Here is a 24,298-nt window from a genome sequence, read left to right as displayed (position 1 = left end):
AATTACTAGACCATATAAATAACTTTTTTGTATCCTCATTCTTTTATTTAATCTGCATCACTAAAACAAAATAAAATAAGTAAATTGCTTGGTGAAAACGGTAAAAATGTGCTTTTATTGTTTGATCCAAGGTTGAAAATTTCAGACTACAAATCGATATGTCGCTGAAATATTTCATTTTTTAAGTAATATGAAATCGAAAGATTCGATATTTCGCAGCCGAATATTTAAGCCTTTTTAGCTCGATATATATCGGCAAAATTGAAATATATCTTTATTTTGACGATATAATCGATATTCCCGATAAATCCAATTTTGACCATCGATTTTGTTGAATTTGACCGATATTTGACTGATTTTATTATTATTTTTTCCAATATTTACAATATATATTGCTATATATCGACAATATTTTCTGATATATTGACACAGTTTTTTTTTTGTCTAGTCAACGAAAAAATATATATCATCCGATATATCAATATTTTTTATATATTTCATTTTTTGAAGGGTCTGAAATATCACCCGATTTCGAAATATTAGGCCTTGGTTTGATATGTTTTTTTTTTAAAATTAGGCTCCATAATGTTTCATTGTTTCTCGAGCACTTCTTCAGTGCGCAGGTCGTAAGGTGCGCAGGTCGTTTGGGCCTTTGGATTCAGTACTTCTGCCTCGCAATACACACGCACCCCCGGATGAGTGGCCGAGATGTGATGGCGCACCATACATCTCGCACACTGAAGATTTAGCCTTGTTTCTCAAGTGAAAAGGTCGGCCACTTGGACCCGTGAATGAGACGTTATCTTTTTTGTTTCTTTGTGAGATTGAATCTCTTCATTGACTGGGCCCACCGTAAAGGGACGGATATTCTGCCCCATGAGATTAAATTCCAAAGCATGCAATGTATTTTTAAGAATTAAATGGGCATGGTTGGTGATGCAAACGTTATTGTTAATTAGGATTAATGTTAGTTTTAGCAATTATGGTTATAGTTTTGAATTAGTTATTAGTTCTTTTTCATATTGTTTATATTTCCAAATTAGTAATAGAATAGTCTATATAAGAGAATGTAGTTTCTAAACAATTCATTCAATTATTCACTATCAAACAATTTATTAAAATTTATAGTACTTTTTATTTTTAAATCGCTTTTCCTTTCATTAGTTAGATGACATTTAAGAGAGAAAATCGTAGGTTACTAAACTAAGACGATGGCCTACTTACTCATATAACAATAGATTAGTAATAGAGTCAATTAAAGATTCATTGAAAAATATGTCCCTCATTTCCAAACATGTCCATGGCTAAGAAAAAACTTAATTACTTTATTAGTACCTTAATTAGTGACTCATCTTCCAAGAATAAGTCAGCACGGGTGGGCAATTTATACATGGAGTTTGAACCTGTGGGTGCGAATAAAAAGAAAAAAAAAAATTCTTAATTTTCACCTCCATTCTTCACGACCAAAACTTCTCCATTAACAATAAACCCACCTATAGGTTTCTGTTTTTTTTTCTCATTATAGCATGTTCTATTTTTTGCTTTAGGTTTTTGTTTTCCTCTTGCCTACGTAAAGCCACCTATATTTTTGTTTTAACTTAAATGTTGCAATGTTGAATATGTTTCAGATTTCTCTCAAAGAATACTTCGTCCCAAATATGTATTATTCCCTCCCTTCTCTCTACTGCATAGTTTTCTTGCTCACATGCATATAATTTAGCATATTCGACTTCAACATATTTCATTAAATTCATAAGTAAGTTTATGTACGCGATAATGTTCACGAGGATATAATCAATATCATTACTTTGGTGGATAAGTTGTTATGGTGAGAAGCTATTAAAGTCCTTTGGCCTATGGTTCTTGGGTGGTGATAGAATGATGAAAGTTTTCCTTATGTTTCTCGTTTGTTTCCTGTAGTTGGTCAGTGCAATACTGTTGTGTAGACAAGTGAAAGGTGATGGACTTGCATTGTCGTTTGCAGCATTTATGATTTAGTTAAACTTATGGGGGTTCGTAGTTGGAATTTGAATGATAAATGGCATTGGGTTAGCACTGTTTATTCCATTATTTGGATGTATTTATTTTCTCATCTGATAATGGTTTATTTAATTAGCATGAATGACTGTGTGCTCTCTGAACCCATAATAGCCGATGAGAGTCCTTGGGGGTGTTGCTCGCTTAGATGGAGTTTGAACTGTCAAACAGATACTGGGAGAAGTGAGGTTGTGCAATTAGATGCTGAGAATAGTGGGATGATGAGAAAGTAAGTCCCTGAAGGGTATGTTCTGTAACCACAGTAGCCTTATTAACCAAATTTCTTGACAATTTTGGTCATTCATTGATGAGTGATGACACTTGAATCATATATGGAATGTTTGAAGTATACAGAGATCTAAGATTTCATTCCAAACTCTTGACACTGCAAAACCAGCCTTCTACCATTGGCTGAACTGGAAGGATGTTTTAAAGGCTAAATACATTTTTGTCCAATAAACGTATGCTTTAAGACGGAATCAAACATCCTGTCTGAGATTCAAATACCTCTGCATTTTGCTTTTCCAAAATAGCAAAAAGAAATTGAACCTACGTAGAGGGTGTATTGGGAATGCCTAATCTAGTTGTGGAATTCACTGAATTCTAGAGAATGTGCCAAAATAAAGTGTAACTTGGTCTTGGGCCTGGGCCCGAGTCAGATATCCAAGGCCCAACACCAAAGCAAGTAAATAGACCGGACTCGATTTCGTTCATTCATCTTTTAAATTCTAGGGCACGTTCCAGCGTTCACCTCAAATCAAGGGTAAGTTCAATTTCCTCAGTTCTCCTGTTTTCAATTCTAGTGCATAGATAAAGTTTCGATTTTTACTATCAATTAGTAATGGGGAAGAACGATTTCTTAACACCAAAAGCAATAGCGAACAGAATAAAAGCAAAAGGGTTACAAAAACTAAGATGGTATTGTCAAATGTGTGAAAAGCAATGTAGAGATGAAAACGGATTTAAATGTCATTGTATGTCTGAAAGCCATCAAAGACAAATGGAAGTTTTTGGACAAAACCCGCATCGAATCGTAGACGGGTATACTGAAGAATTCGAGGAATCGTTTTTAGATCATATGAAGAGGAGTCATAGGTTTAGTCGTGTTGCGGCGACTGTTATTTATAATGAGTATATTGCTAATAGACACCATGTTCATATGAATTCGACACAATGGGCTACACTTACGGAGTTTGTTAAGTATTTAGGGAAAGAAGGCAAGTGTAAAGTTGAGGAGACGCCGAAAGGGTGGTTTATGACTTATATTGATAGAGATTCGGAGACGATGTTTAAGGAACGGTTGAAGAATAAGAGGTTGAAGTCGGATGTTGTTGAGGAGGTTAAGCATGAGAGGGAGATTCAGAAACAGATTGAGTTAGCTGCTCAGATGGTGCCTAGTGCGGTTTTGGAGAATGGGTCAGAGGAGTTGGTGATGCCGAAATTGGAACCTGGTGTGAAAATTGCGTTTTCTCTTGGTTCGACAGCGTCGATTGGTGAGAGTTCTTCTTCGGCGACTAAAGTTGTATTTGATGATGAAAGTGAGAAGAGTGAGAAAAAGAGGAGACGTGATTCTAAGTCTACTGAAGGTGGGAATGTAGGTAGGTCTGCTCTCGATGAAGTGATGAAAGAGGATGAGAAAGCAAAGGAACGGATTAATCGGAAGGATTATTGGGTTTGTGAAGGAATTATAGTGAAGGTAATGAATAAAGAATTGGCTGATAAGGGTTATTATAAGCAGAAAGGGTTGGTTGTTAAGGTGATTGACAATTATGTTGGAGAAATTCAAATGCTCGAGAATAAGCATGTGATTAGAGTTGACCAGGCAGAGCTTCAAACTGTGCTTCCGCAAATTGGGGGTCTTGTTAAAATTGTTAATGGTGCTTACCGTGGATCGAAGGCAAAGTTGGTATCTGTTGATTTTGATAATTACTGTGCTAAGGTACAAATAGAGAAGGGGCTATATGATGGGCGAGTCCTTCAAGCCGTTGCCTACGAAGATATTTGCAAGCTTGCTTAGTGAGTTGTTTAAATTGTGGTTCTTGAAACTCTTACTAGTTGCTTCATTATGTTACTTGGCATGTCTTTGTTTTTCATGTATTCTGTAGACAATGTTCACATAACATTGAAGTTGTACGGTTATTCTGAGAGTGACATTTGAATATATAATGACACTCTTTGTGGGTCTTTATTGAATATTATTTCAACCTTGTCCAGATTGATTTTTGATTGTCAAGCATGTGTGCTGAAGTTAGTATGATACTTTGTCGTACATGTTTTTTTCTTTCTTCGTCGATCTAGTACAGTTAGAATCTTTTAAATTTTTGTCAGATTGACTGTAGGTGTAATATGTTCAATAGAAGAATACAGCGTAGGTTGCTTACCATTGCACCTGTCATATGATGGAAGGAGTTGAAAATAGAATATTAGGTATTTCATTAGGAGTTTTCTATGAAAACGTAGTTGTTCTGACCTTTTCTCGTAAGAGCTACGAATATTGACCAAATGGTCTTGAGTGTATACGACGCTACTTGTCTGTCTTCCTTATTCGATTACGGATCAAATTATTGTATGTTGTATAGGTGTTTTCTATGATATAAATTATATGTTGTATAGATTTTGGATTGTAAGGTATTCCCTTGTAATGCTGTTTGTTTTTTACCCTTAGACATGTAAGGAAATAAATTCAAGAACATCATGTAAGTGTAACCAATCAAAATCAGAAATTCGTGATTGGGACATGTCAAATAGACGAATAGTTCTTTGGAAGATGTGCATGACAAATTGACAAGTAGATTACCGAAAAAGAAACAAATTGACAAGTAGATTACCGAAAAAGAAATTTAGTGTTAGGGTGTTTTTTCTAAATGCCTTCTTGGTTTGTACATATTTCATACTGCTTGAGTAACGCGGTGAAAATTGTTTGGATAGAGAAACTGATGCATTTTGAACAATGACTTTCTACGTTCTTTTTACCATCGCATTATCTATATGGGTATTATTTTTTTTTTGGAGTTCTCTTTAGGTTATGATGAGACATGATATTTGTTGGAAATGTGGGATCGATTATTTTACTGAACCTACTGCCGAACTACCTACTGCAGCAATGTGAAACTCTCCACCTGTTTTATATAAACTTTTATTTTTCTGAGCCAAAGAAAGGGAAGTTTTACACGCTGCATATGTATGATTGAAAATTAGCTCCGCCCCTCAGTAAGAGTGGTTGTCTCTGTGTTTGGTGGTATACATTGGTTGAAAGTTGAAACTGTCTGGCTCCTTGACGAATCACAATTGCTACTGGGAGACCTTTTTTTTGTCTGCTTCTTGATACTGAGTTATTTAAAGCTTTATTAGTGAATCCGAGGGTGGTTTTCATAATGCCCAGAAGAACAATGCATGTTTTGATTTCTCCATTTTCTTAATATTGATTTTCTGAATCATTGTTCATACCCAGTTGGCCAGTTGTATGAAATTTTCTGCAAAATTTTGAATTGGTTAAAATGTTCATTTATGTGACAGTGAATTTAGTACTTTGTCAATAAGGGTTCTCAAAAATCAATATACATTTCAACTTCAACATCCTCATAAAGTATCTGCAGTTTCTGAGATTCAAACTGTTGCTGCTCTTGGACCCAGAGACTGGTGACAGTTAACTGGCCTTTGCATTGTAGACAACAGGCGAGAAAGATGACTTGAAATTTCTTATTTGTGATCATAATTATGAATTATGCCTCCATTTAACAAGTTTTTTTATCAATCTATTACGAACTCCTAACATGTACACGACATGAAGTTGACTCCAAAGACGAAAAGAAATCTTAGTCGTTTTGAATATGCTATTGAAAACAAGTCTGTGTCTCCGGTATTAGAAAACTGAATCTCATGAATGAAATTGTGGTTTATCGGAAAAAATAACTCAAGGAGTTTTAATTACAGTTTCTGGCCAACTTAAAAACTTTAAGAGCAAGAACCAAACAATTGAGTTAAAATATTTGTTGAAATGGTTTTGATAGGCAACCGATAGTGGCAAAATCAGTGGACTGAAACCCATGTGAGCATTCATTATTTGTGGTCTTTCGATGTTTAGAGGGTATACAAGTATAACATACTCATGGGCTGCAACCAGAGGAGAATCAAGACCTAAATGAGATTGTTGGTTCTGAATTCCATCTAACGGTGAAATTTTATCCACTTAAAAATGGTCAAGAGGCATATGAATACTCTTTCATTAGTACTGACAACAAATAAGGGGGAAGGGGGGAAACGGGGAGCTAGAAAAAGTCCGTAAAAAACCATGAAGTTACACGCCACGATCAATACCACATCCCATTATATAAGCCATGATTAGAAGAAAATATACAACGTAGAGCAATCTGGTGCCATTTTGAGAAGTTACATGCAAGTCGCCAAGTCAGTAAGCTACTACTAAATTTTACATTCTAAAACATACATCTGCTCTTGTACTGTGGATATCTCACTCATCTGAAGCACCTGCACAACAGCAAAAAACTAGTAAGATTCACAACTCGGTGACACTACAAACATAAACAGGTGCACACATGTATTTCACTTCTTTTTTTTTTTTTGATAAGTAAATTTTATTAATGTAGGGCAAGACCAGAAAAGCCACTACAATAGTATAGTGAGGGAGATCCTCAAATATATCAAAGACAAGATTACATCGCCTGACAAAGGTCATAAACACATACAACCTAAAAGACATGAGAAGGGAGAATAATTTAGAATCCATAAATTATAGTGTCCCAGTGACGGACCAAATCCTGGAAGTGATAGTGCCTTCTTGTTGGTGAAGTGCATAACCAATACCAAACAAAAGCTTTGGCTCCTATGCAGGCACGCACTGGAGGGATGATTTTCTCGCGAAAAACTCTATCGTTCCTAGTTTTCCACAACACCCACACAACTGCTTAAGGAGTTAACTTCCACATTTTAGCTATGAAACCATTTCCACGCATCTTCGGCCAACACCTAAACCAATCTTCTAATGAGTCGGCTCTTACAAGTCTTGGGAAAAACAGCCTAAAAGGTTGCGTCATAATGGACCAGACCTCTAGAGCATAAGAGCAGTGTAAAAATAGGTGAGATATAGACTCGTCCACCATACCACACATAGTGCAAATCGACAAAACAACTGAACCCTTTATGTATGAGAGCATCCGCTATAAGAGTACGTCCAAACAAAGCCAACCAAAAGAAGAACTTTACTTTGAGTGGAATAGGCACTTTCCAAACCAACTGCATTGGGAAATTGTGCACCCTATAGTCGACACTCCTATTTCGCTCTACCAAGACCCTGTAAAAGGTTTTAACTGAAAAAACTCCGTCCTTCGATGCTTTCCACTGCCAAGTATCACATTGGTTGGTTGGGAAAACAAACTGGAGAGAAGATAGGATAGTATACTGCTCCAATTCCCAATCGTTGCAAGCCCTACGAAGGTGCAGATTCCATGAAATACCACTCTGATCACTGATAACCAATTCGCAAATCCGACTATGCTGCATGGCAGTGGCTTGAAATACTAATAGGAACTGGTCGCAAAGAGGCCTGTCTCCGACCCATGTATCGAGCCAAAAACGAATAAGAGTTCCATTACTGAGCCAAAAACGAATAAGAGTTCCATTACCGAGTTTGAGAGAAATGCCATCTTTAAACATAGGTAAAATAGCAAGTATGCCTCTCCATAGACTACAACCATGCGCTTGCGTCACCTGATTCGGCCAACCACCATAAGATGCATTACCATATTTTGAGTTAATTACCCTCCTCCGTAGTGCCCCTTCCTCATGGCCATATCTCCATAACCAGCGTCTTAACAAAGCCTCATTCATGGTAGTTACGACACGAATAGCTAGTCCGCCTTCCTATTTAGGGGTGCACACTTTATCCCACTTTACTAAATGATATTTCCATTTTTCCTCGCTTGAACCCCAAATGAAATCTCTGACATTTTTCTCAATTCTTTTAGCCACAGTTACCAGAATGGTAAACAAAGACATATAGTAAATGGGAAGGTTTGCCAGAACACTTTGAGCGAGAATGAGCCTTGCACCTTTAGATAGAATTTTCCTTCTCCAACCTCCTAACCTTCTATGTTCTATCAACAATCTCAATCACCGGATCCCACACCCTTTTATTCTTATAGGAGGCGCCTAAGGGGAGTCCCAAATACCTACACGGTAACTTGCCAACTTCACAACGCATAGCATGTGCCAAGGAATTCATATTCTCCACTGTGCCAACTTCAAAGAGATGAGTCTTGGACATATTTGTTTTAAGCTCCGATCAAGCTTCAAAAATGAGTAACAAGGATTTGATTACCATGAGTTGGGCAGCAGATGCCTCCAAATAAAAAAGTGTCGTCGACAAACTGCAGAATAGCAATATCAGGCCCATCGGGAGCAGGTCAAAAGCCTCTTACCAAGCCTACATCTATCACCTTAGTGACCATCTTGCTTAGACCTTCCATGACTATATTAAACAGATAAGGCGAGATGGGATCACCTTGTCTTAAACCGCATTGGCTTCTAAAGAAACCGATAGGTGAGCCTTCCACCAATATAGAGAAGGATGCGGATGAGATGCATGTGGCAATCCAATTTCTGAATTTGTTTCCGAACCCCATTCTATAAAGCAAGTATTGCAAGAAATCCCAGTTAACGTGATCATAGGCCTTTGTTATGTCGATCTTCAAAAGGACGCCAGTTTGATTGGATCTGATTTGACTATTCAGACATTCATTAACAATGAGAGGGTCATCCAGTATTTGTCTCCCATCCACAAAGGAATTCTGGTAACAAGACAGAATTGATGGTAGAACAGCCCATAACCTTGACGCCAAAACCTTTGTGGTAACCTTATAGATACCGCCTACCAAGCTGATCGGCCTAAACTCATTAAGTGACATAGCGCCCTCCTTCTTTGGAATGAGGGTAATGAAAGTAGAGTTGTTCCTATGATCCAGGGAGGCCGAGTCATGAAATTCTTGCACCATTGCCATAAAGTCATACCTAAAGGTATCCCAACAATTTTGAAACACTGTCATGGGGAAGTCATCAGGCCCCGGAGCACGATCTCCACCCAATTCATTTAAAGCCAGCAACACTTTAGTCTCTAGAATAGGAAGTTCAAGGCCAGAAACTTGGTTATCGGATAATGTATCAAATACCATCCCATCCATATTCGGTCTGACTATTGGGTCCTCCGAAGAGAGGTCCTCATAGAAATCTACAACGTGTTCCCGAATTTTCCTTAGATCACTCACTTCTTCCCTTCCAATCACTAACTTGAGAATACTATTGACACGACTTCTTGCATTGGCAGTCTTATGGAAAAAACTGGTATTATCTTCACCCTCTTATCGAGTTCTAGACTTCTGCCTCCACGCTACTTCATTCCTTCTCAAGAGAACATGCACCTCTGTTTTGAGAATAGCTCTTTGGGCCTCTTTGTCAAGAGACAATGATAAAGACTCCTCTTTCTGATCCAATACTTATATCTCTTGAGACTTTAACCTTATAAGCTTATGCACTCTGCCGAGAACGTCTCTGTTCCATACAGTTTCTATTTTAGTTCTTTGATTTTATGCCACCATACAAAGCTAGGTGAGCCCTCAAAGGAGAAAGAAGACCACCACTCATGAATCAATTCTATGATGTTAGTGTCTTCGAACCACATCAATTCAAATCTAAAAGGAATAGGGCATCATGTAGACTGTGAACAATCCAAGACAATCACTCGATGATCAGATATAAAATTTGGAAAGGCAATCTCACAATCACTCGATGATCAGATATAAAATTTGGAAAGGCAATCTCTTTTGCTTGGTTGAACTGCTCATCCCAATCAATAGAAACCAGAAATCTGTCGATCCTACTCATACCCCTATTATCTAACCATGTGTAAGAAGCACCACTAAGTGGATAGTCAATTAACGCATTCCTTGATACAAACTCTTCAAACTTACGCATAGACTTTGTAATTCTACTACCCCCCACTCCTTTCATGCCCAAGGCGAATCAGGTTAAAATCACAACCCAACCCCCCCTCCATGCACCATGGCAACTCTGACCATGCCCTTACATCCTCCAATTCCTCAAGGAAATGAGCACGACTACCATCGTTGCTTGGACCATAAACCGCTGTCATCATCCAGGAAAAGCACTCGAACTTAAGACACATTCAACAGACAGTGAAAAAGCCCTAGCAAGACTATCAATGACATTGATATAGTCAGAATTCCAAGAAATCAGCAAACCTCCAAAAAATCCTAAGGCCGGGACATGAATGAATTGCCAAGGATGTCGCCATAAATCAACAAGAACAGGATGTAATTCATCACTCAACTTAGTCTCTTGTAACAAGAACAACACTGGGTTGTAAGGTTGTGCTCCCTCTGTAACCTCCGAATATTATTGCATGTCTCCTCATTACCGAGACCCCTTACGTTCGAAGATACGATTTTAATCGACATTGGATAACACATTCACTTTAGGAGATGCTACTTCCTCCCCAGACATAGTAACGCCCCCTTGATCATTCCCGACTTTTTCTTTGTTATTGCCATCCATCAAATCCCAAAAGAGCCTCTCCAGTCCGACCCGACCTAGACTTGTGGAGATGCCCAATGTACCGGCCAAAGGGATCACCATATGGTTGATCCATTCCTTCACTTCATCCTCACTTTGACACCTGTACAAGCTGTGAGCCACCTCTGCATAGTCCCTTCCATTTCGTTCTTTCTCGAGAAGGGTTCGCGAAGTTGTCTGTACCTTCACAAACTTCATATGGCACTATACATCCTGCTATGGGCGTTTGGGGAACATTTGGAATAGGAGAAGATATAGAACACTCATCCTCAAGACTTTCCACTTGAGGTGAGATCTCATAGGGAACAGAAGATGGATAAGAAGATGAGTGACCCCCTGTTGATCTTGATTTTGATCTTCCCCGTGAGAACACTGACCTATGTCTACCTTTAGTCTTGCCCGACTTATATAAGCCCATATACATTTGGGCCTTACTGAACCAAGGATTGGCTCCCAAAAGACTATGATTTTGGTTTCTAAAACTAGAAGCAAGATGGGCACTTCTACTGGCTCCTTGGGCCTGTCTAAGATGATGCACTAGTAGGTTGGGCCTCTCAACATGAACTACATGACTTGGGATTGGGTCCGCAACATGAGCATAAGGCAATTCGGCTGCACAACTAGGATTTGATTTAGTACAACCCCCAACAACTCCCACATCACACTCAGCTACTACAACGTCTTCCACTGTGAAATGTGCTTCACTGGCATTAGGACAAAGAAATTGTAGGGCCCCACCCTCACTTTCAAAATTTGAATTTGAACGAACGTGGTTAACCACCGAATGGTCTTGCAATTCTGATCTTTGCGTATCTGACATGGATGTTCTATGGCTGCCAGCAAGGCTCGGAGATGAACTAATCCCATACATTTGATCAACCACCTCATTCTCCTCCGGCCGAACTCCGCCACCGGAATGCAAAACTTCCCACTCCGGCCAAGAAAGACTAACTTCAATGCCCTTTTCAGGTAATTCTACATCCACCCAAACAGGAAAGACATATCCCATCTCCTCCAGATGAATGATTCTCGGAATAGCACCAATCTCCTTGACTCTTTATTTAACCCTCACTTTCTTCCCGTACCAAGTCAAAGAATCGTCGTCAATAACCACATCACTAGTACCACAAGCCTTAGCTAAGGCCAAAACAACCTCCCTAGTTCTAAGGTGAATGGGAATCCCAGAGAGTGAGAGCCACGCCTCCTTCAACTCAAACAAAGATCTACCTATTCCACCGAATTCTGGATTCCATCTTCTGAAAGTGATATCACCACCCCAAAAGTGTAAAGGGGGCATCTTGACAAGTTTTTCGACCTCCCTCTCAGCTGAGAAAATGACCACTGCTCCACCACTGTCCAAAATTTTAAAATTCACCGGACCAAAAACAGACACCAAATTCTGTTTTACCCATTTCCAGTCAGGTTCTCCTCTGTCTGAGAAACAAAAAACTGTCGTAGACCACCATGAGGCGTTCAGCACAGCCCCCCTCGACCTCACTTCCACTCTGTCTACTTGGAACCCAATTGGTTGAAGAGATGCAACCACTTCCATCCCCACTGTCTCGGTTATGAACTTGCTGAGGTTGTTGCTGGAGAGTCGTTCCCTCTCGAACGAAATCTGAAGCCCTCTGAGTGTTTGCTTGGGGTTCTAGCAATTTCAGAATTTTGGTACCCAACTCTTCCCATCCGTGTCTTTCTACACCAGCTGGAATACAGTGTTTTAATAGGTTTCCGACCAGATCCAGAGCAGAAAAGAACCTGCAAAAAATCTCCCTTCAAGTTTTTCCGAATGGTTCCAATCAAGCGGCCAAACTCGTCGACATAACTGACCGGACATCCATATTTCATCAAATCCAGAGAACTTTGGCATAACAGTGAACCCAACCATTTCGCCCCTTTAAGAGTGGTAAAGCACTCAAAAACACCTCCGCCACCTCTTTCAATGAGTCCCACCTCTTGCTTCCAGAGCTATTCCTCCACCACTCGATTTCGAACAATTTTCCTTCAACCACTGCAAACTGCCTTCTTCTATCGTTGGACAACCTACGATTTGGCATGTCGTATCTTTGTCACTAGGTCACTATGTCCACGTATTGCAACTAGACTGGTCCATTCATTCATTATACCATTTTCCCATTCGATTTGTTTTTCATGTGAGAAAGGGTGCTAGAATTTCACTTCATACAACGCCATGAAGGGTAAATATGATTGGTGAGATACTCAGATACTCGGATACTAGAATTGGAATTTTTGTGTTGCTCATCAAAGGTGTTTTCAGAAATGTAAATTCGCTAATCCTATTTTATTCTGCAGATTTTCCTTCAAAAGAGTTATGTTATTGGCTTTGCTAAACCTACTTGTGCCCATGACTGACATACCAAAAAGTTAATTGAACCAACAGTGTATAGATCATTATATGCAACCTCAGCCAGGCAATCTAGTACCTATCTTAGCAGTGTACCTATATAATAGGAAATAGCAAGCCAACAATAAGTAAATTCACTTGACATTATATGTGGACCTGAAACCGGCTGCGCTAAACAATGTGGATTAAATCAACCTACACATTCTTTTCAACACATATTGGGACCTACATGATTTATTGCAGAAGATCCCAGAGTAAAACCTGGGTCAGAATTATGAGGGTATGATAGGGTGTTGGCAGAATACTGCTATGAAATCCTGAGTTCCTGATATGATGAGTCAGGACTCACTCCCAAATTTGTAGCAACAACCTAGCTGCAAACTTCAATGGAATAATCACTACTGTTACTATGATATGCACTGCAATATTTTGTTTTATAACAAACAATGCCTAGAAGAAATGGAATACGGGGGCCTATGGGGTGATCAGCCTCAATATTCTCTTTTAAGTTGTCATTTTTAAGAGAAGTTAAATGAAAAACAATGCTTAGAGGATGAAATTGGGGTTCAAACAAACCCTACAGTCAAAATTGGGTCCTTTGGGAAAATAAACCAGGGTTATCTGCTAAAGAGATGGTCCAGTAAAGTTATAAACTCAACCTTCAGAAATATGCAACATGCAAATCAGTGAAATCACGTTTGACTTGTTGGCTTTATTAGCATGTTGTCCCATACCTACTAATTACTTTTTTTGTTACAACTGTGAGCTTCAAATTCAAGTCGAGACACTAATGAGGAGGCATAAATATATTTCGCACCTGACTCGTCTTGTTTATCTCTTTCCGACTCTTCAGTTGTGGCTTGGCCTCTGTTTTGCTGTCGTTGAACTCGCAACGACCTCAACTTTGCTGAAGACCTAATAGAGTGTATCAAAGGAGCTTCCTCCTCTTCATGTACTTCATCTTCTTGTGCATCATGATCAGAAGAAGCACTGATCGACTCCTCTTCTTCACTGGAGCTTTGCTCATCAAAGAGTTTCTTTCCTTCTATATTACGCCGCTTACGTGCACGACCTCGTTGCCTAACGAATGCCCTTTCTTTCTCATCTATAGTGCAATGATGCAAGAAATATAACAGGGATTGAGAATTCAAAAAATAAATTGAGCATGCCATACTACAATGTGAACTCGATTTATTATGAGATTTAGTTGTTTCAGGAAAGGAAGTAACAGTACTCTCTGCCACAGATATAACAATTATACAAGTATAATTTAAGATATAACAATTTTTTTACTAAGGTATAATAAAAAAAATTATCAATGGCCACAACCCACCACCTGTTTCCTTTTCTTCCTTTTACAATATCATCAATCGTGTCAACAACATTAATAACAAAATCATTATTCATAGTTATAATAGGAGTTACAGGGAACAACCATAATGACAATTACACTACACTATAGCTATATGAACCTGCTAATAGGTATCCTAACAAAAAATTAAGACATGAAATTCCAAGAAATCAGGACGTGGACATCAAGGCAAGTGTGAATTTCATTAGTATTCATATTCTAGGAGTGAATAAAGCACAAAAGGATGCGGAAATATCGTTCTAAGTCCAGTTACATGTGTTTCTCGACAGTGCATTCTTAAAGAATAAGTAAAGAAAATAATAGAAGGAAACATATAGACCTTGGGGGGAATGGCTTCAGAAAACACATAATTATAAGACGTGTTCCATTGAATGTGAGCAAAGTTCACAAAGTGTACCTTGAAATCCGTCATTTTTTCCATACTTTTCGCGCAAATGATCAACAAATGTGTAATACGGGCGCCACCCACTAGGATCTTCATCAGTGTTCACATTTTCAGTTTGTTTCTCAACTTCCTTTAGACTGCTTGGCAAAGAATTATGTATTAGACTATTAGTGTATAGTTTCTAAATGTTGGCAAGACTCTTACATATGGCAATTAAGAGATTTTCCTTACATCTCCAGTGCATCAGAAGCTGGGAGTTTAGATACAAATTGTAGTACCACTCCTTCCAAGAAAGGTAAATTTTTCGGGGCCTCAATGAAAGCAAATAAAACGCCATCTTTGACAATCTTTAATATATCTGATCGATGTTTGTTTCGGGCGGCACCTATGAATGTTCCCGAGAGTCGAGCAGCCAAATCTTTGCAATTTAGAAAAGACTTACTACCCAAGGTCTTATCATCATTACTGGAAAGCTCCACAACGTCCCGTTGGTACGCCTAATCCAAATGAAGACAGAAATGTATAATTAAAATGACCAAAAAAAATCAAAATAAGAATCCAAATCTTTAAATAGAAATCATAAAACCTTCGTGAATACCCAACAAGTCAACATTAAGAAATAACAGATAGAGATATTGATCTGCTGTCCTATTTGAGAAAATCAGCTATTATCTAGGTTTCAATTGGTCGTGGCTGGATATGGCCTACCTATTGTACATGTCAAAACTCGAAAGCAATTACTTTGCTTTTAAAAAAAAATATAAGCAGCGAAAAACTGATAATTTCTGCAAGGACAGCAAATGAAGCTCTACCAGTAGAGAAGCAACCACAAGTACTAGTACTCAAAATTCTGTTTGGCACGTAGTTCGTTTCCTACATAAGATGTCTATTTATTTTACTAGCAATACCTAAATGAGACAATAAGAGCCTGCTGAGAGGAGGGGGAGGGGGGATTTGGGTCCAAATGGCCAATAGCATGTTTAGCTAAGACATAGTTGTCATTTTTGCTTTTATTATGAAATTTTTATGGGACGGCACAAATTAGTATAAGCAACAGTGTGAGTGCACATGGAGAAAACTCGCTTTCTCGCATTCTCATTATCTCTCCTCTAGTTTGATTTGTCCTCTATACTTCAAGTTTAAAGTAAAATCCCTAGAAAACAATATGGAACCCTGATTTCAACTGCCCAATGATGCTATTGCCTAAAGTCACCTAAAGACTCCCTGCTCCTCCCATTTGGGGAAGAGAGTATTGACATCACACCATTGCGCCAATCCCTTAGAAAAGAGATATGACCAGTAAGACATAATATATAGAGCTCTTGAAACCAGAATCAATTTGTTTGGAATTGTTTAGAGCTGAAGAACAAACAAAGTACTAAGTACTAGGTGCGTGTGCGTGTGCGTGTGCGTGTGCGTGTGTGTGCGCATGTGCGTGTGCGTGTGCGTGTGCGTGTGCGTGTGCGTGTTTCTAGCCCATCCAGAGCATGACATGGTATCCATACATAATTATAAACCACAAGATTGTACCAATGAACTTGCGACTCACATGTTGAAATATGTGGTTAAAGGGCACACCGGCCGGCCTGGTCCTGCTGGTTGGTTGTATCGTCCCCTAGCCCTTCCTATACTATAATCCTCCCTTGGATCCTAGGCACTCAAGTCCAAACTGTTGGGACCCCCAAAAGGTTCTAACCAAGGGGCATGGAGATCCCAAGAATGCATAGTTTCTCCTCCAAATGAAGAAGTGAACAAATATAAATATTGACCTCAAGTGGCTCATGATCATTAAACAGAAGTGCAGAACTATTTTCACGTAAGCAAGACAAGAAAATGGCCAGGGCAAAAAGTCATTCCAGCTACTTGGCCAGAAGCAAAGTTCCACATGTCTTACCCGTTTCAATGCTTCAAGGAACATATCAGGAACAACATCATTTGAAGTTTTCTTCAAAGTATTAATCAGATCCTTGATAAACTCAGCAATAATAGGTCCATGCATTGTAAAGTGCGACATGATCTCTGGTCCAAGATAATCCTGTGTGAAAATTTGTTGTAAAAGAGAATAATGAGATTCTACTAACGCTTATTACCATCAGCAATCAGGACTTCACGAAGGAATTTTTTCCCAAGCAAAGAAAGCAATTTCAAGAGTGATATGAAGTATTCAGAGAGAGTTTAAACATCATAACATAAATGTACTCCATATGGACTACAAGTCTACACAAATTCATATTCAGGGTAAGAAAAAAAAAGCTATGAACAGGTGCCAACTATAAACAACCACATAATTTTCCTAATCTTGTCTTTTGTTTTTAAGGAATCTAAGGGTCCTTTTAATTTTTCTGAATCTAAACAACCAAATAAAAAGCAAAAGACCTTCCCTGAAAAAAAGGAAAACTCATTTCGATTTTAAGGGATACCACTGTGTCTTGGAGATATTATGAGGATAATGCAACCAAAAAGAGAAATTGGGTTCCATCAATATGCAAAGAATCAACCACACTACATTATTGACAATTGCTCCTTTAGGTCCATCCAGATAGTGCCAAATATGGCAGACATGCAGGAAAGCAATATGCAAGAGAGCAACCTTCACCTTAGGAACTATATCATTAACAACCAACTTTGCAGCTCCAATCAAGACTGCAACTCGATTTGTTTCTTCAATATACTCACTGTCTGCATCCTCATCTTCTGTCTCATCTGCATCATTTGCATTAAAAAAATATGTATCACAATGTATGATGTTTGCCATAGGAATGTCTAGATGCTTGTAAAAGGCTTTTGAGACTTGCACCTCTAAGCCCATCATTAAGGTTAAAAAGGAGTAGGGCAGGGATCGGGTCGGGTTCGGGTCGGATATGGCTATATCCAAATCCAAATCTGAATCTGAATAGTTTCATAATATCCGAACCCAATTATATCCGAAATTTAATATCTGAACCCGACCCGAATCCGACCGAACCTGATCAGATAACACTAAAAATTCAAAAAAAAAAAACCCAAAAATATATCCGAACCCGAACCCGAAAGACCCGACCCGAACAAGTAAACGGATATAAAAATGGACCCGAAACCCGACCCGATTCCCTGCCCTAAAAAGGAGAGGGTGGAAATCAAACACAAAAACACGCACTTCAAATATCTTGTGTTAGAGGTGCATATCTGTAGCTCATATGCAGGTTTTTGACTTTTTGCTATTTAGGTTGGGTTAATCTAAAGAAAGTAAAATTCTTTTTTCAACCCCTCCACCTTAATATGGTAATACCAAATTCGAGCGAAAAAAACATCTCTTGCCTTCACAAATATTAACCATACTTGTGCCGGTCAGTTTGATATGACAAGTGTTAAAATGAGACATTCTTTGGGCACAAAATGGAGAAGAGATAAATGCTATTTTCTTTTCTTCTTTGTTGTGAAATTGATTTCACAATCTACACACAGACACACCTATGTAGAATACTGAGATGAGTTGAGGGATGACTTTATGTGGAAATGATCTCCCACCACCGAGGTCATCTTTACCAAAAAATCGGCTCACTCAATTCGAACCCTTTGTCAAAGTTGTTTTCAACTTTTGTACTTATCGAGCAGCCTAGAATTTGTACTTTGCAACCCTCTTTTCACAATGTTAGATCTTCAAGTGAGTTACTTCAAGTGAGGAGGATATCCATGGTTTGGAGACCATCTTCACAAATAATCGACACTTATGTCATCACAAGTTCATCACTTGAGTCATGGGTACAACAAAGTGTACAAAACCAAAGGTATACTGATCCCGTCCCAAGTTACATAGTCGCATAAATATTTAATATAGAAGGGTAGTGTGGGTGCACTCACTTGTCATCTCATGTTTCCTATCTATTTTTTCAGGTTGTGATGTGGGGAATTTAACCATGTTTAGGTGGTCAGCTGCTTCCCTAGGTTGGTTTACAGCATCATAGAATGTACTAAACAATCTTCTTTAAAGTCAGTAAAGACTGTTCATTGTTTGTATATGAGCCTAGATCACTTTGGGCACAAGGCCCACACGACCCACTATTACGTATGTATATGTTGTCAATAAAATTAGTATTTGATGTATGTTCTTAAAATCATTTAAAAGGCATAATAAGATGTATCATGTTGAGGCTGATGCCTAGACTAAGGCAATTGAAGTGCTAAACTCACACCTCAGAAACCTATAAACAATACAAATAAGACATCAGAGTAATAGCAAATGCAGAAGCTCCAGAATCAAGATTCAAGCGTTCGGCCCATAGGAGTTATTATCAGGTTACATATATTTCACTAAAAAGAAAGGGACAAAAAAAATTTACAAACAGATGCCTAAGCAGATTGTAACGTCATAACAGTAAGCATATCTGCCAAAAAAGAAATGAGAAATAGATATTAACCTGAAATTTTGAGCTGTTCTTCACAAAGTTTCCAAAACTTCATAACAGTAGGCACGTCTGGGGAAAACCTTAATCTTTCTAACTTCGCTGAAGAATACTTTGAGTCTCTGAACAGGACCCAGAGTTCAGAAAGTATAATGCAGACCTTAAGGAGAGGAAAAAACAAGTGAAACTGAAATCAGAACTATAGAATACTTCAAAAAAGCAAAAACAATGTATGCCTAATCAAAGACCCAAAGTTAAAGAGCATGAAAAAAATAGGAATACTGAACAAATAAAATAAATAACTTACTCTTGAAGCAAGCAAAATTCTTCCCTCATTCTGGACTTCAGGAGAGGTGTCTAAAAAGTATTTAAGTTGCTCAAACAAGATATTGCGTTTGGACAAAAGTGAAGATAAAGATGACTCGGAAAGACTTTCATCATCTAAAATAGACAGGCTCCAGGTAACATGCAAATGCATGTTGAGAAGCACAAAACTTGCAACCTGAAATAAAAGAATAGTGTAGAGTAAACTTCGCAGATTTTCACCTAAACCATGGTTTTGTTACACTCAATAAAAAAGATCATATATAGAAAAGAAATAGTAAATAATTTGGAGGCTTATGTACACACCTCACCACCCATATGCCTGTATTCAGCAAGAATCCTGACAAAATCTCCATAAAAACTTTCAATGGGTACTGACTTTTGCAATTGCAGTTCGTATAACCTTTTCAAATTTACAAGAAGAGAATATTCATCATCACCCTCCTGCAAAATACAAATAGGTCATATTTGATAGAATCGCATAACAAGCAGCGACACACCTCATTTACAAGGGACATACCGCTACTTCTTCAATTGCCGATTTAAGCTTAGCTAGAAGATCATCCTCCAGCTCCTTCAATTTAACACGCGCAAAATCTTGCAATTCTCCTTGACTATCAGTAGAACAAAAAATGATTGCCTTTATACAAGACCTAAGTGAATCCTTGTCACCGTGCTTGAAAAATGCTTCTTTAATGAGCTGGAGAACAGTTTTGAAATTCTGCAAGCAATAGCAAGTAGGCATGTATCAGAGGTTGTAATCCGTACAGAATAATATATTGTGGCAAGAGGCCAACCTGTTCTTGTCTCTTCAACGAATAGAGCTCAAGTTTCAGATGCACAATAATCTCTACCAAGGATTGTACTTTGTCTTTGTCAGCGATAAATTTCCGTAAGAGTTGTGGATAGCTTTTCATCATGGCATGAGTTATGTCCCGTCTATTGTTTTCCAATAGTTCCTACCATATGGCATTTAAACAAAACATTAGCGTCAAAGATAGTAATGTAACTAAGTTGGGAACAAGAGCTGCTTTACTTCAAGGCTCTAAAGGATGAGAGGAAGGTCAAAATGGCAATGTATGGATTACCAAAAGGATACTATACAGACTTTTAGTGATGAAAAAAGAGAGTATCTTTTAATTTAGAAAATTTCCAGACAATAAGAAGTCATTACAGTGCTGATACACTAGTAATAGTTAATTAACTATCCTTGGTTGAGAGCTCATGGAGTCATGGATAATTGGACTGACTGCAAAATAACCATGACATGTGACCAAATTCAAATTGGAATGTACAACTTATAGATGCAAGGACTGTGCAATACCAAATTTAAATAACATGTCCAAAAGTTGTATTAACACATGAAAATTGAAAAACCTCAAGGTTACTTTCAGCATGATTGAAAAATATAAAACAGTTTCTGATACCTTTTGAGCTTTTGTGTGGTATTGTTTTCGATTATCTGTAGCAGGGACAATCCTCTCTCCAACTGCTTTCTTTACAGATGCATAAAGCAATTTAATCAAGTTCGTCGCATCCGTATCAGTAAGTTCAATCATTGGATTCTCATCCAGAAGCATTGAAATTATACACTTCCAGTCCTACAAAAAATAAATAAATGATTTACGGCAAAGAACAAGAAAAATCACACATAATATGATTTATGGCTTTAGCCAAATGGAATTTTTCGTTCTCTACTTTTCCAGGCAAATCATGTTATTTTCATATTCCAGTTAAAGAACATTCAACTTCCAAACGTTAAATTGAACAGCCCTACAGCATTGAAAAAAGAAAGAAAGAAATGCTAGTAAGTAGTAACATACTTTCATTGCCTTCATGTAGTCCCAAACATCATCGATGACATAAATAATTAGAATTGGATCTGTCGAAAATTCTCTAAATATCTGCAGAACTCTTCCCAAATGAACTTCAGAAGAATCGTTGTCGCTCCCTGGAAACAACTTTGGCATGTTCATAAGAAGGTTTTGTTTGTGTGTGTGCGGGGAGGTAATTGAAGATCAATGAAACATAATCATGACACTTGAAAAATGCTACCTCTCAGCCCTGCCCCGGAGCTGCTATACTTTTGAGCAATCAAATTATCGTACACCAGTGCTCCTATAGCACGCCGAATCTCCAGCGGTTCAACAATCAGCAAATCATATATTGGTGCTAAGTCGTCCTCAGAAAGGAGCTGATGTCTGAAAAGATGCATAAAGCCAATTACAGTCGGACAAAATTCCCGGGAGAAAATTCGCTATGGAATGAAATCCAGCTCCTAGGTGGAAAAAAACAAATGATTGCCTTAATAGTTGTCTTAGAAGCCCTATGGCACACACAGCCACAGAAGTATCAATATCTTCAGCAAGCTCAATCATTCGCTTTGAAAATCTTTCAGTGAAGAGTCCAAGAGAAGGCACGTTAACATCCACCTCATAAAGATTTTGCAACGAAAGGATGGAACTTTTTCTCACACCAGCATTCTACCAGTGGAACAGGAAAAAAACACTGATAAGGTTGATAGAACAGGAGCAATTGGAAGTAAACAGACTCAGTTAACTAAAATAAGAAGTCACCTTGTCATTTAGTGTCCATCCAAGGTACTTTAAATACAAGTCCTGCAAAAAGAGTGATGGATATGACAGAATCCAGACACCAAGTGAGTTTATCGACATCATCCGGATATCGGGGTCAATGTCCCGGTACCTATGCACAAACAACCTTCAAAACACCAGCAACTTATTAGGACACAGTTCAGATATAAAGACACCTATTGTAGTACAGTACTTAGAGAATCCTCACCCAGTAAATAATTTGCGCATCATGTCCTCCATCACAGTTATATTCTCATGGGTCATTGACAACCTTTTGTTTAATGACTCCACATCCACACGAGGGCCCTCATTCTTTCTCTTCTTTTCATTACTTAATTGTCCGTCGTTCTTTCTCTTCTTTTCATTGTTTAACTGTCTTTGAGCAGTATCTCGTTGTTGACCAAGTGAGTTTGAAACTTTTATGAATGATGTGACCAGTTGCAGACCCACCAAAGAAGCAACCTGGCGATAGACTCTTGGAGGAGAGCTGCAATGCTTGCACAGCTGTACCATTAAAACTAGACCGTTGAAACTTAAATGAAATCGATAATAAGCGAGATGATAACCTACCACGATAATGCAACAACGTAGTCCATGCATTTCTCGAACAAGACCTTATCGAACAATGGCCCATTTTGACACTCAATGACCAAATTGTCCCAGAAAGATACAAGGTTTTCCTTGAAATTCTTGAATTCCTTCCGTTTAGAACTATGATAATCTTCCACTTCTCCCTAGTTTCCCAAGGGAGCGTATCCATTAAAAAGTTGATAAACAATAATTAGGTGTAAAGATGCAAATATAAATTCTTCATAATGTAAACGAGCATACTTTTCGGGCAAGCTCAACTAAAGCAACGACCACATCATCCACATCAGTTTCGTCCAAGGAATCTTCATCAAGACTATTATACTTAGCTCCACATGCCTGTACATTAATAGACAATCCCAATCGGTAAAGAAACTACAAACCAAATGCCCATCCATATTTCCACCCCAGCTTCCTTATCCATAATTAGGTTACGTATGAAAACACATGTCAGAAAATCACCTCAAAAAGCATCATTAGGAGTTCAACCAATGCAGATTTAGGATTCTTTTCATATCGCTCAACCCATAGCTTGACCGCGTGGGGAATAAGTTTCCCATTTCCTTTAACAACCTCTGAAAAGCCCCAGTTTCCAAAATATTAATATACACAAAAGACTAGTACAATGAGTATCACATACTAAGAACAAGTTAACAAGTTATATAGCTTACCAATTAAAGTGAGGTCAGCATTTTGATTGTCTTTATTATTATTCCCAGGTGTAGTAGTTCGAGTTTTCTTAGTTTTTGGAACAATTAAATCGTCATTACCATCATCCTCGAAATCATCATCAAATGATCCGTCATTATCACTAATTGAACCACTATTACTAATTGCTTTAGCTTCTTTTCTCGCTTGAACTCTGGAACTCCTCTGTCAAAAAAATATATATAGATTTACTACTTAGTAATAAATGAAATGGTAAAATTAGGTTAGTAATAATGTAATTAGTTACTTACTTTACGAAGGTTTGAGGTTTCGGCTGGTGTTGTTGGGTTATTGTTCTCCATCAGATCAGATGAGAGACAAAATGTGTGCCCTAGAAGTTTTTTTCTAGACTCCCGCTCAGTGAGTAAATGTTATTTTATCTCCCGCCAACTTATGGAAAACTTTATCCACGTGGCACTCATCCGACTCATCATCATCATTATTTTAGATCACATAATAATACGGCAGTTAATCATCATGTAAGAGCTCAAAATCAAGCCCATTTTAAATAGATTTCATGATTATGTTTTCGTTTAACACATTAAATATCGTTCACTTTGTTTATGTTTTTCACATAGTCCTATTACTACCATTGGTCTCAAAAAATATTAAAAAAAAACAATTATTACAAGATGTTATTGTCTCAAAAAAAATTGAATTCGAAAATCCCAAACTTAAAAACTAAATTTAGATCGTTTTGAATTTAAGTCCTAAAACAATTTAGCACATTTCGTTTTGGGACTTAGTCCCAAATGATGTGCGATATATAGGTCAAAGCCCAAAAACATAACTTTATTTTTGAAAAAGTCAAATCCCGGCGGCGTGCCCACATCGTTTAGGCTGAAGTCAAAAGCGATGTGGACGTATCGATTTCGGATTGGACTTAGAAAAATCCCCAACGACATGACCACATTGTTTTGGACTCAGTCCAAACGGTAT

The 24,298-nt window shown here is 38.0% G+C and overlaps 2 protein-coding genes across 2 annotated transcripts; one reads left to right on the top strand and one right to left on the bottom strand.

The window, feature by feature from the left end:
- Window positions 1-2,766: 2,766 nt before the first annotated feature.
- On the top strand, window positions 2,767-4,250 carry LOC147499220 (DNA/RNA-binding protein Kin17, conserved region). Its single transcript, XM_086561005.1, has one exon. It carries the CDS (start codon window positions 2,879-2,881, stop codon window positions 4,052-4,054), a length of 1,176 nt encoding a protein of 391 aa, XP_086417131.1. The 5' UTR covers window positions 2,767-2,878; the 3' UTR covers window positions 4,055-4,250.
- A 2,099-nt stretch (window positions 4,251-6,349) lies between these two features.
- SCC3 (sister-chromatid cohesion protein 3) lies at window positions 6,350-23,939 on the bottom strand. The gene is made up of 22 exons (XM_086561004.1): window positions 23,611-23,939; window positions 23,323-23,524; window positions 23,114-23,226; window positions 22,895-22,990; window positions 22,634-22,797; window positions 22,272-22,550; window positions 22,046-22,190; window positions 21,774-21,952; window positions 21,525-21,670; window positions 21,293-21,420; window positions 20,897-21,070; window positions 20,267-20,428; window positions 19,990-20,190; window positions 19,776-19,913; window positions 19,453-19,647; window positions 19,161-19,305; window positions 17,360-17,466; window positions 16,658-16,798; window positions 14,995-15,260; window positions 14,776-14,900; window positions 13,824-14,111; window positions 6,350-6,525 (listed from the first exon to the last, which is right to left on the bottom strand). The coding sequence occupies exons 1-22, from the start codon at window positions 23,659-23,661 to the stop codon at window positions 6,509-6,511; spliced, it is 3,462 nt and encodes a 1,153-aa protein (XP_086417130.1). The 5' UTR covers window positions 23,662-23,939; the 3' UTR covers window positions 6,350-6,508.
- Between the last annotated feature and the right edge of the window lie 359 nt (window positions 23,940-24,298).

The sequence above is a fragment of the Coptis chinensis genome, chromosome 5 (genome assembly GCF_015680905.1).
Source record: "Coptis chinensis isolate HL-2020 chromosome 5, ASM1568090v1, whole genome shotgun sequence".
Classification (NCBI taxonomy): Eukaryota; Viridiplantae; Streptophyta; class Magnoliopsida; order Ranunculales; family Ranunculaceae; genus Coptis; species Coptis chinensis.
Note: the sequence above shows the minus strand (reverse complement) of the source record. Positions and strands in the feature narration are given on the sequence as shown.